We start from the raw sequence: 12,420 nt of genomic DNA, 5'->3' as shown, positions 1-12,420 counted from the left end.
TGATGGAGAAGCCAGCAGGGCAAATAGGCTGAGCCACAGAGTGGCTACGCACAGTTATTGGGAGCTAGCAGTGGGACAGACAAGCACTCGGAGAGGTCAGGGGTGACAGGGTCATCGTGATGAGGGCAAGAACAAGGGAAGTTCAGTGGGGAAGAAAATGGACATGAGCTGGTGCAGCAGATGTGGGTGATGCCCTGCCCCCTGTCAGCTCAGCTCACCTTGGAATTCACCTGCCGGCACTTCCCATGTCAAGCACTCACGTTTTACTGCTTTCCTGCTCTGGGCTGTCTCTGAAGCTCCTGAGGCTTATCCAGCCAGCAGGCAAGACAGCCTAGAAGTGCCAGGGATTCACGCATCCAGGAGAACCTTCAACTAAGGACGTAGGTAACTGATAGATAAGCATTCCAGCTTCCACAGTCCCTCAATGGGACAATTCTATATCTTTTTTTCAGCAAGTCCCCTGCAGGACTGAGCCCTCATTGTCCATAGCTGTAGCCATTCATTCACTCACTCTCACTGGCTCTTTTCTTTTCTCTATCACACTTTACCTTTCTCTCACTTGTGCTCCTTGGATCACTTTTCAAATAAATTACCTGCACCTAAATTTTGTCTTTAAGATCCATTTTGGGAAGATCCCTAAATAGTAGAGAGAATATTTTGCATTGTTAAGCTTGGAACTTGAAGCAATATCGTCACATGCTTCTAAGATTGTCTTTCCTTCCTGCAGCAAGAAGCAATTCTATTAGTGTATAAGCTATAAAATGGAAGAATATCATTGGCAGCCACTAGCTGAGGGGGGGATATACAAGGAAAGTGGTTAGTGAGCAAATATCGACAATATTGAGACTGTTCTGTTGTCTAACATGACTCTAAATTAAGATATTTTTCTTCCTTAAGCATCTCCAAGGCCAGGATCTGGAATTTCTTTGCCAGATGATACACTTCTCACATCTCTTTTCAACTCTGGCTTGATTTTGCGCCAAAAAGAAATGCATTTTTTCCTTAAAAGATTCTTACATCTATATTCTTCCTCTTGTATTGATGAATTTCCGAAAGAACTATTCCAAGGATCGGAAAATCTAGCTTTTTCAGAAAAAGTCTTATGTGACTCATCAGCCAAGGTAATGTTTAAAAACATTATATATTTTTGTAAAACTTCTTAGAATCATCCTTCTATTTCTGAAGAAAGCACATTAACCTCAATGCTGGCACAAAGATTTCTTGTTCCCTCAGTGTTCCTGGGAAGGCTCATTTCTGTTTACTGTGTAGAGAAGCCAACTAAACCTCCTAGATTTTAGGAAAGTTCACATTTCAAATGTTCTGTTTTGCTGCTCTCATAAATCTTCAAAATGTGTCAGAATTTTCTATATCCCATACATAACAACATCTCTCAGGCAGCCATTTTGCCAAGAATTTACACAAATTTCAATATAATTACCATATAAGAAAACTAGGCTGAGAGCTTCTAAATCTATGCCCGATTTCTGTACCTTTGTTTTAAATGTGTAATAAAAATCATTCATTGTGTATATTTTTTGCAATTATGAGTATGAATAAATACTAAGAGTAAAATTTTTAAATAAATTAAAAGTTTGAATTGTTTTTTTTTGGAAAGTGTTGTTAAATTGGGTAGACTTTCCCAAAATATGTAATATGGAAACTTCTTTTAAGTTACCCACTAAAGAGACATAAAAAGAGGAGAATGAATGCAGTTTTTTTTTTTTAAAGCTACTAGAGTCTTGAGTAATAGTAATGTTTCAATAAACTACCAAAATTGATGAATTGGAAGTTACTGAAAAAATAAAGAGTTTTATTAAAAATAGGAATGTATATTTGAAATTTGGTACATTCAACAAACATATCTTGAAAACTAACAATATGCCAGACACTCTTAGTTGATGGAGAAAAAGTAGATGGATAAGGCATAGTCCCTGTACATAGTTTTGATGTGGTAGTAGAGAAACATTGGTAGAGTTAGAGCAAAAGAAAATTACAGTACTTCAGGGATGTTTTTTCAGAGAAAATGGAAGGGTTAATAGCAAAAAAGAATGTGAAAATTAAAATATATTAGTTATATTGTCAATAGTGTGTAGGGCTGATTGACAAAGGATAGATGAAAGGAAGTTATCCCAGAGCTTGATGATGAAGTAATGAAGCTTATGACCATAGGAAGGGGAAGGAAGAGATGGATGTAAAAGATGTTGCTTAAGTAAAATTGAGAACAAAACAAAACAACTTAGCGACCCTTTGGAGATGGAAAGTGAAGAAGAGGAAATGATCAAAGTCTATTCCACCTCTCGGAACCTCTGTCTGTGATCATTAGAGCATGGAAACACCTTTAGCAGATACAGTGGAGGCAGGAGGAGGAGAAGGTTTGTGGAGAAGGCTGGTATATTCTGCTCTGTAGCTACAGAGATTCTAGTAGAAAACTCAAGTGGGCATAGTATATTGTAGGTTTCCAATATGTATTTGTGAAATGAATAAATCAAGTCATTTGCATAAGATTCTTTCAAAACTAGAAAAAAAATCACTCATTTATTTTGAATTATCTTGACTTTGGACTTCACCATATAGCCCTTTAATTTTTACAGTTATAGACTTGCTCATACTAGACATGTCCATGTTTCTGTCGTCAGTTATCCTGGAGAAGTGACCTGAAAATGTGGCTTGTTCTAAATTGAGAACCTTTGCTCATCTTACTCTACTAGAATATAGCAACCTTATGTTTTGGGTAGATAATAATACAATTTTTTAAATAATCACTCTTGAACGAAAGAGTGGGGTGACTGTTAATAAATTGTGATTTTCAAAAGTAGTGGAAAGACCCACTAAGGAATATTTAAGGAATCAGTTAAAGAAGTGATTCTCAGTTAGGGTCATGGAGTTGCCCCCAGGACAGTGTGTTGAAATCCACATGGGAGGATTTTTCAAATTATTTCCCAGATACTGGGGTATTGGGCTGCCCAATACTGAGAACTCCCATTTCCTGCCCAGATTCTAAATCATTTGAGAAATAAAAGACAGATTGGGTTTAAAAATACCCACCTTTATGAGTCATGAAGTTGATATTGTAGGATATGGTTTATATTTACTGGTAAATGATCTTCCTAGTAGTGAATAGAAAGTAGACAGATTTTACCAATTCAGCCATGTATTTTTTTTTTTTTTTTTGGTCATTACAGGCCTCCTTAACATCTGTGGGGCACAGGCCCCTTTGAAAATCTGTCACACACAGGAGCAGAGAATGTTCACCCCCTGCAAACAGTTCCGAAGAAAGAGCAGAGCTATGCATATCCAAAATTCTTTCTCTCAAATTCACCAATCGAGTAACTCTCTTTCAGGGAGAGGCGTGAGAGGAGGTGGAAAGGGCAGGAGTGTAGTGTGAGTGTCTGGCCCTCCACAGGGAAGGAAACAGTAGGGGTGGGATGAAATTGGTTCCATCTAACACCAGATTCTGATTCACCCCTCCTGGAAACTGAGACTACCTTTGAGGATTGCTGCTGTGTGTCCCAGATGCCTCAGTTGTTTTGTAGTAGGGGACAGAGACTAGGAAGGCTGAGGACTATAGTTTTAATGGATGTATTCTTGTGAATATTTTATAAGAGTTTGGAAACTCTTGTCTATGTGTGACTTCTTAAATACTGTTCTGCAGGGAGCTCTGCTTGAGTAGTTTAGTATTAAGGGCAGCTTGTTATTACCCAGTTCTTAAGGATGATGCTCCAAACGTAGAAGGTTGGATACATTGTAACTACATGTGACATTTCTGATGGAAGCAGTGTTATCAAAGAGTTGTTTCACCCTGTTTGCTCTTTGTTTGATATAATTAGTGTAACATTCTCCCAGGATAATCAGCTCAGGAGATCACTGTCGCCTGCCTGACAGGTGCAAGCCACCTAATCATGTGTTTGTTTCACTGGGGTAGACATCTAATGAGTATAAAGCCTTTTGGATTTTTAAAAAAAATAAACTCTAAGCTTGGCTGATTTTTATAATAACATTTTTGAGCCTTTAATCACTTAGGAGGCTATTTCAATCAAACTCTTTCCACAGTTTGATACTTAAACCTGCTTTTCCTCCACAAAGAAGCAGCTGCCTTTCCAGAACGAACATTGCTATGTGTTGTGCTTATCAGCTGTGTGAGTCTGCATGTTGTCAGGTCTATTGAAGTTTTGCGATGGAAAAACAAGGTGCCAAACAAATTACCAAACAAATAAAAATTCCTGAAAAAGGATATGAGTGAAATAGTGCACAAGACTGAGTTATTCATGTTTAGATTGTGCGCCTGTGATGATCTGCATAAGGTCAGATATTTGACTAGTGCAAAGTGACTTGTTAATGGGAGTGTGGCGAACAAGAGTTCTCCTGGTAGATCTGTTGTTTCATTCTTTTCAAAGAATAAATCAAACATATCAGAAGTACTCAGTATATAGTCCATCAATTAGCATATATAATTAATCCCATTAGCAACTAGATATGATGCTGTTTTAAAGATAATGGAAATTAAATGCTTATTTTGATATTGACTTCTGTTATAATTTACGTTATTAGACCATCATGCTAATAAACACTGTATATATTGAAATAAAAGATATTTGCTTTTTATTTTTCTCTGCTTAGCTAGGTATTGAATATTAATTCTTTGCTAAAGTAGTTGTGGAACTTCTGAAAGGCACAGATATGAAAAAAATATGAGAAATTACTTTTTGAATCATTTACCTTATTTTTTTGTGAACTGCCTGACAGAATTAATCTTAATTAAGCACTTTTAAATGCTTATTTAACCCCAATAATCTTGCTTATTATGAATTTTGGTCATGCTTTTACTATCATAGTGCTAATAAATGAAGATTCTGGCTTATGATATCCCTTTATGATAGTCTCTAGACATTTTTGAAAAGCTTTCACCTTTAATATTACCTTTCAGTCAAAACATATTTTTTCTTTTATCAGTAGACAACTTGAAAGGTCAGTGTCTTTATTTCTTTTTATTTCATTTTGAAGACTTGCCTTGACAGTCTTACATTATATTTGAATAGGCTCAGAAATAATGAGAGAAACAAAGACTTAGAGAAACACCAGGCATTTCTTTCTGGCCACTGACATATTCCCTTTGGTCACCAAACATTGAGATTACTTTTGATGTCAAGAGTTTAATAGAAGACCTGCTTCCCAGCCACCGTGCTGTAATCTGGGAATAACAAAGAGTTAATTTTGAAAATAGTTTGCATTCCAAAGAAAGAAGAAGGTCCTTTTTAGACTTGAGATATTATTATTACTACTATTATCTGTCTGGGCAGACTGTTTGTTGATAGGACTCATGCTTTGCTTTCTCAGCTACCTTAAAAAACCATGTAAATAATTTATGAAATTGCCAATTGCATTCTACACATTTATGTTTCTTGAAAACTCCTGATTCAGGGACCAAGTTCCATCAAAGAGGCTAGGCCCAGATTCACCAAGACTAAACTTACATTTATTTAAGCCACATTCATTTAAAGAATGAGTGAGAGAGATGAATTTTAACCTTTTAGAGCAAAAACAGTGGCTTATTTTGCATATGGCACTGCAAAAAAAATGCCATTGGAAAACAGATAATAAATTATAACCACACCCTCAGTATATTCACCAGGGAATAAACCAGAAAAAACTTAGAAGATGTTCTTAGAATTCGTGATGACTTTGAGACTGAAATGATAGCACGGACATTTTCCCCTCTATATCGTTACTCTGGGAGACTCACCAAAGTGGAAAACATTTGTTGAGTCCACTGGGTTTTAAAGCATACTTTATTTTTCGGTAGGAGAATCTTCTCTGTGGTAAGCAGGGACAGTTTTAAGATCTACATCCATAAAATAAGCTGAGACAATTCCCAGAGTTTTCTAATGTAGCCATATTGAATGAATGTTTTAAATATTGAATGAACTCATTACCAACAATTAAACTGATGTTTTTGTTTATTCCCTAGCTATGTCCTGACAGTTGTGTACACTCCAGTTTATCAATAAAGCTCCTTGCCAGCCCATCCTGTGGAGACGTGATGTCTTCAGATATGGCAATACAAACTTTAAACAAAGAACTTTGCTTTCAGTGGTACATTCCTCCCCTGGAAAGACCTCCAAAGGAAACAGAACCTATGGTATGTAATACAATTACAAAGCTAAATCTTACATTTAGATGTAAAGTTTAACTAGGCCATTATAACTTGATGAAAAGAGAACATCCTCCTACCATACAGACAAAAATATACAGCAATATAGAATCTATATTGACGGATAGAATGAATCTGAAAATAAGAAATCCTGAGGAAGTCTGAGTCAAGTGGATCATTTTCCTTTTTCCTGATCGTAAAGGGAAACTTTCTAATGTGTCACCATTATATAAGATATTTAACTTTTTTTTTTGTATTCTTTATCACATTAAGGAAGTTTTTTCCTACTGCCACTTTGCTAAGAATTTTTATCATGAATCTTTTACCGTATATGTCAAGATGATTTTATCGTTTTTCTCTTTTAATATGTTAATTGATTTTGTAATATTGAATCGACCTTCTGTTCCTGAGATAAACTCAAGTTGGTCACGATGTGTTAATTTTACTAGCTTCAGTTTGCTAAGCTTTTGTATTGGATTTTTGACACTGTTTTCAAGTAATATTGGGCTATAAATTTTCCTTTTCATGCTATCCTTGTCAGATATTTTTTGTGTCAAGCTTTTGCTAGACTCATAAAATGAGTTGATAAATGTAATCATGTTTTTCTATTCTCTGGTGAAGTTTGTGTAAGTTTGGAGTAACCTTTTTTCCACAAGTATTTGCTGAGAACTCATCAGTAAAGCCATCTAGTCCTAGTGTTTTCTTTGTGAGAAAATATAAGACTAGTGATATAATTCTCAATAGTTAGAGGCAGTCTTTAAGTATTAGTACTAATGTATTGGTCATCAGAGTTGGTGTCAGCTCTGACTGGGCTAATATCTGTTCTAATGGTTAATGCCTGTGCCAAATCAAGTTTTAGGTATTTTGACTATCACTCCTATTTATAGAACATTGGGGTTTTCTATTTCTTCTTGAGTCAGTTTTGTGTAAGCTACTTTTTCTAGGAATTTTCCCATTTCATTTAAAATTTCTCTCTTATTTTTAATCTATCTGATGTATTTGTAGTGAAGTGCCCTTTTTTGTTTTTTATATTGGTTATTTGTCACCAGAGGTTTCTCATTAGTGAGTTTTATTTCATTAATCCGTATATCTTTCACTGTTTTTTTAAAGATGTTCTTTTCCTAACTACTGATTTTTTGAGATAGATGTTTAGCTCAATATTCAGTCCTTTCTTTCCTAATGTATACATTTTAAGGCTATGAATTTCTCTCTAAACATTGCTTTGGCATCATCCCACAAGTTTTTATTATAGCATTGTCATCATCATTCTGTTAAAAATAGTTTTTTAATTTCTATTATGATTTCTTTGACTCATGGGCCATTTCAACATGTGTTTCTTAAATTCCAAACTCTGTGGAGCTTTTCTAGTTATCTTTTGTTATTTATTCCTAGATTATGTTGTTCTGTGGTAATAAAAAATGCTCTGTATGAGGGGCTGGCCCAGTGGCGCAAGCGGTTAAGTGCACGCACTCCGCTGCGGTGGCCCAGGGTTTGCCGGTTTGGACCCTGGGCGTGCACCAATGCACCACTTGTTAAGCCATGCTGTGGTGGCATCCCATATAAAATAGAGGAAGATGGGCATGGATGTTAGCTCAGGGCCAGTCTTCCTCAGCAGCAAAGAGGAGGATTCGCATCAGATGTTAGCTCAGGGCTGGTCTTCCTCACACACACACAAAAAAATGCTCTGTATGATTGATATTTGTTGAAACTTACTTTTTTCTCCAGGAAAGTTTTTATTGTGTAAATATTCCATTGCTCTTAAAAAGAATGTGTACTCCTCAACTGTTGAGGCAGTGTTCTTATATGTCTAATAGGTCAGTTTGGTTAGTCTTATTCAAATCTTTTATATTCATGCTGATTTTTCTGTTTTTGTTTGCCTTTTTATTTTTTTAAATCAGTCACTAAAAGAAGTGTGTTTAAATCTCTCGTAGTATTGTCATTGTTTAGTTTTTCCTTGTAGGTCTGTCAAATTTTGTTTTACATAATTTGAGGCTGTGTTCTTAGGTGCAATTAGATTGATAACTATTGTATCTTCTCGATGAATTGGGCATTTTGTCATTTTGAAGGACTAATGGCCTTTTTGTACTACTGCTTTTTTCCTCATAAAGTCTGCTTTGTTTGACATTACTAATGCTTTTTCAATGCTTTTGTGTACTTGTGTTTTAACTGTGTTTTTTTATAAAAGACATGCACTTGGATATTTTTAAATATGGTGATAATATTATATTTTGATGGAGAATTTAATACATTTATATTTAATGTAACTACTAATATATTTGGTTTAAATCTACCATGTTATTTTGTGTTTCTACTTGTCTAAGCTTTTCTGTTTTTCTCTTGTTTCTTCCTTTCTTTCAGATTATTTTTATCATTCATTTTTGCTCTATGAGTTTTTAAATTATGCACTCTTTTTCTGTGCTTTTGGTGGTTACCCCCAGGACAAAATACATAACTTAGCAAAGTCTAAAGTTAATGAATATCTTTATTCCTCTAATGACTTATATGATATAACAGTACATTTTCTTTTTGAATCCAAAATGTTATTTTTTAATTGTCTTACACAAAACTTATTTTTCCTTCAGAATTTTCTATATATTCAGCATTTGCTTTGTTTTTTACTCTCTCTTGTGTTTTAAACATTCCATCTAGGATCACTTGTTTCTGTTGAAGCACATACTTTGGAATTTCCTTTCGTGAGGATCTTCTGGAAGCAAACACTCTCATTTTTTTTTTTTGCCTAAGAAATGTCATTGGTTTACATTTACTTGTGAAATAAATTTTTATACAGTAAAGAATTCAAGATTGGAAATTATTTTATTTCAGTACATTGAAAATGTCATTTACTAATTTCCATTGTGCTGTTGAGAGTCAAACTGTTGCTGCTTTAAAAGTATTCTAACTTCTTTCACTAGCCGCTTTTGAGGTTTTCTCTTTGTCTTTGCACAATTTTACTGGGAATGGTTCTCTTTATATTTATTTTGCTTACATTAGTATAGTGGTTAAGAGCATAGACTCTGGAGCAAAACTGCCTGGGTTTGAATCCCAGCTTTGTCGCTTAATAATCTTGTCATCTTCAGTGGATTAGTTAACGTTTCTATATCATGATTACCTTCATCTGTAATTAGAGATAATTATGTAAACTCCTAACCTCAATAAATAGTAGTTGTCATTTATTATCTGAAACTATTTTAAAATTATTATGCTGTCTTAAAGTTTAATAACTTCAAATATACATGTAATGCACTTGGTGAATGTCATTTAAAAGCACCTTTTAAAGTTTAGCAACAATATCTCCTTATAGATATTTAGCTGCCAGCATTGTGCAGGAAAGAGAATAAACTGTGCCTAACCAGCCAAATTAAAGTGCCCAGCAAACAGGAGAAAAAACTTAGTTTGCCTCTAAATGCTGTTTACTAATTTGTATCACACATATAACTCCTTATTTTAATATTTATCTTTATCCAATTCTATCTTTACATTTATCCATATCTATGTCCATATGCATGAATAGACATTTGCAATAAGGCTAATTGGGAGGCAGAAGGAGATGGGGGCAAGTATTCAGGTGCAATTCAATATCAGTCCCTGAACGCTTGGAGATAGAACAGTGATTCAGATTCTAGGAGAGTCTTGAAGAGGAGTCAAGCTTTTAAAAATGGAACAATTAGTCACTACAGCCTTTTACAGAGGAAACTTGTGCTATAGAATTCCTTTGATGGCTGCTCTCTCTAAGGTGAGCCTCAGGCTTTTTCCCATAAAATGTTTGCCATATAGTTTTGCCCTGTTCAGCATTTTTTTTTTTTTTTTTTTTTTTTTTTTTTTTTTTTTTGTGAGGAGATCAGCCGTGAGCTAACATCCGCCAATCCTCCTCTTTTTTTTTTTTTTGCTGAGGAAGACGGCCCTGGGCTAACATCGGTGGCCATCTTCCTCCACTTTACATGGGACGCCGCCACAGCATGGCTTACCAAGCAGTACTTCGGTGCGCGCCCGGGATCCGAACCAGCAAACCCCGGGCCGCCGCAGCGGAGCGCGCGCACTTAACTGCTTGCGCCACCGGGCCGGCCCCACCTGTTCAGCATTTTTATTTGCTTTTTGTTTTCTGCATTGGTCTACTCCTGCACTTCCCAGCTCTTGAGTTCTGTCCCCTCTAGCTATGCCTCTGGTAGCTTCTGCTGCTTTTTGGCTCACGTGCCCCATGTCAGATGTGAAACCTCCAGAGGCTACCTCTCTTTGCTCTTGAGCATGCTTCTCCCATTGGCCCCTTCATTCTGCTTCCTTAGGCTGGTGCTTTGCTGCTAACTCTTGGTCAATTAAATATCCCTTCCTATTCATACAAAAAGAGGAACTTTAACATATTACTTCCGAGAAACATTTCAAGCTATTTCTCACATTTTGAAAGTACTTTCCTTCCCACCCTTTCCAAGTCAAATCCTTGCCAGATATTCCATATACATTTTAAGATCATAAATCTGTAGTCTCTTTTGGGGAATTTAGTGCAGTAGTTTTCCAACTGTGGTTCCAAGAGTGCTCGTGGGTCATGATGTGAATACAGTAGATCATGAGTAGTATTTTTTTTTTAAGAAATTAAATACAGGGGAAAAATCAGAATGCATCATACACAGTAAGTGAAAATATTGTTTTATGAAACTTTTGTTTCATGATATTGTTAAAAAAGTAAATTTCTTAGATAGCTTGATCTTCAGCATATGTCAGAATTTATTGATTTGCTGGCAAGAGAGCCAACAAGGTGATAAAAGAGTATATCCATTCAGAGAGGGTATGGAAACAGAAGGATTACAGAGTTGGGAAACAGAATGTTTACCTAAGCAGCTGGTTTTTTAAAAATGAGGAAGAAAGTATAAGGTATAAAGTTCATTTTGTAAGGTCATAGAAATACCACATTCATATCATTCTGGGGCAGGATGATCTGAGACATTAATGCTGAGAGTACATCTGTGGCTGATAATTAGAACAACAAGGTTTCATCCATCAACGATTGCATCTGACAATTAACATGGAAGCATGAACTGGTGTCAGACAGAGATTAGAAGCAGAACACCAACTAACAAATTCTGATTTAAACAGCTTCCTTAGTGATTTTCTTAAGCCACAAGCAAAGACACAGAGCACACAGTTTTTCCATTTCTTAGTTTGGGGACATTTTTTTCCCCTTTGATAGTAAGTATGCATGTATTGTATACATATGTAGTTGTCATAAATTTCAGTTAAAAAATCAGGAAACACTGACTTGGACAGGCTAGATCTTCTTAGACCTAAGATTCTATATTTTCAGAAGATAACACTGAAATTTGTTTGATGGTTTAAATATTGGTGTATGTGACCATCCATCTACTCATTATTTTCTTAAGCCTTTAGTGTAGAGTTTAGGGTTGAATAACTGGCTGAAGCTCATGAAGCTCATGGGACAAGATGACAATAGTAAACACTCACATAGAGCTTACTGTATGCCAGGCACTTCACTCATTTTAACTTCACAACCACTCTATGAGGTAGGTACTATCATTAGCCCCATTTTACAGAAGGGGAAACTGAGACGTAGGATGGAGGATGCTAGTTGGCAAGGAGTCAGGATTGGAGCAATCTGACTCCAGGTCTGTACTCCTAAGCATGGTGCTATGTTGAATCCTCAGACGATGGTCCTGGCTGCAGGCACTTCTGGCCTCTGGGCAGAGTGGTAATGAAAATTAATATCTATAAACCAATGTTATCTCAATAAAAAATAGTAAATCAAAAAAATTATTATCTGACTTAGGGCTTTGGAGTTTTCAGGGATTTAGAGGGTCATTGGATAACAATGCAAGTTAACATCACTTGGTTCACCTACTCCACTTCAGTTGATCTACTACACTGAAGAAGAAATGCCAGCAGGAAGTAAGGACGCTGGTGGTAGCAAAGTGGAAACCCTGGAAGTGGGGATTTGGATATAAAATCTTTAGATAATTCAGAGGGCTAAATATTCCTTGCCACGATACTTTAGAATTAAGTTTATGACTTGGAAAAGTTTAGCTACTTAAGTATAGGGGATAGAAATTATATTATCATATTTCACAAAATTTTCTTTAGTAAAATATAGTAGAACCACATTATAAGCTCTTCATTAGAACTTTGTTACTAACTAAGCATCTTTTGAATGATTTCAATGTCTTCTAGAGATAGACGCTAAAGAGGCTGCCAGGCACTATCATTTTAATGAACCTTCCAGACAGGCTTTAAAAATAGTTATGAAGAATGGCAAATTTAAGTCAGAGAGA

The 12,420-nt window shown here is 35.7% G+C and overlaps 1 protein-coding gene across 1 annotated transcript in view; it reads left to right on the top strand.

Moving 5' to 3' along the window:
* The window catches only part of CFAP54 (cilia and flagella associated protein 54), a 290,316-nt gene that overhangs the window by 235,656 nt on the left and 42,240 nt on the right, over positions 1 to 12,420 (top strand). The window contains exons 63-64 of the mRNA XM_058568605.1: positions 898 to 1,121; positions 5,966 to 6,136. Of these exons, the coding sequence (XP_058424588.1) occupies positions 898 to 1,121; positions 5,966 to 6,136 (395 nt within the window). The remainder of the gene's footprint in view (positions 1 to 897; positions 1,122 to 5,965; positions 6,137 to 12,420) is intronic.

Source organism: Diceros bicornis, chromosome 25 (assembly GCF_020826845.1).
Source record: "Diceros bicornis minor isolate mBicDic1 chromosome 25, mDicBic1.mat.cur, whole genome shotgun sequence".
Taxonomy (NCBI): domain Eukaryota; kingdom Metazoa; phylum Chordata; class Mammalia; order Perissodactyla; family Rhinocerotidae; genus Diceros; species Diceros bicornis.
Note: the sequence above shows the minus strand (reverse complement) of the source record. Positions and strands in the feature narration are given on the sequence as shown.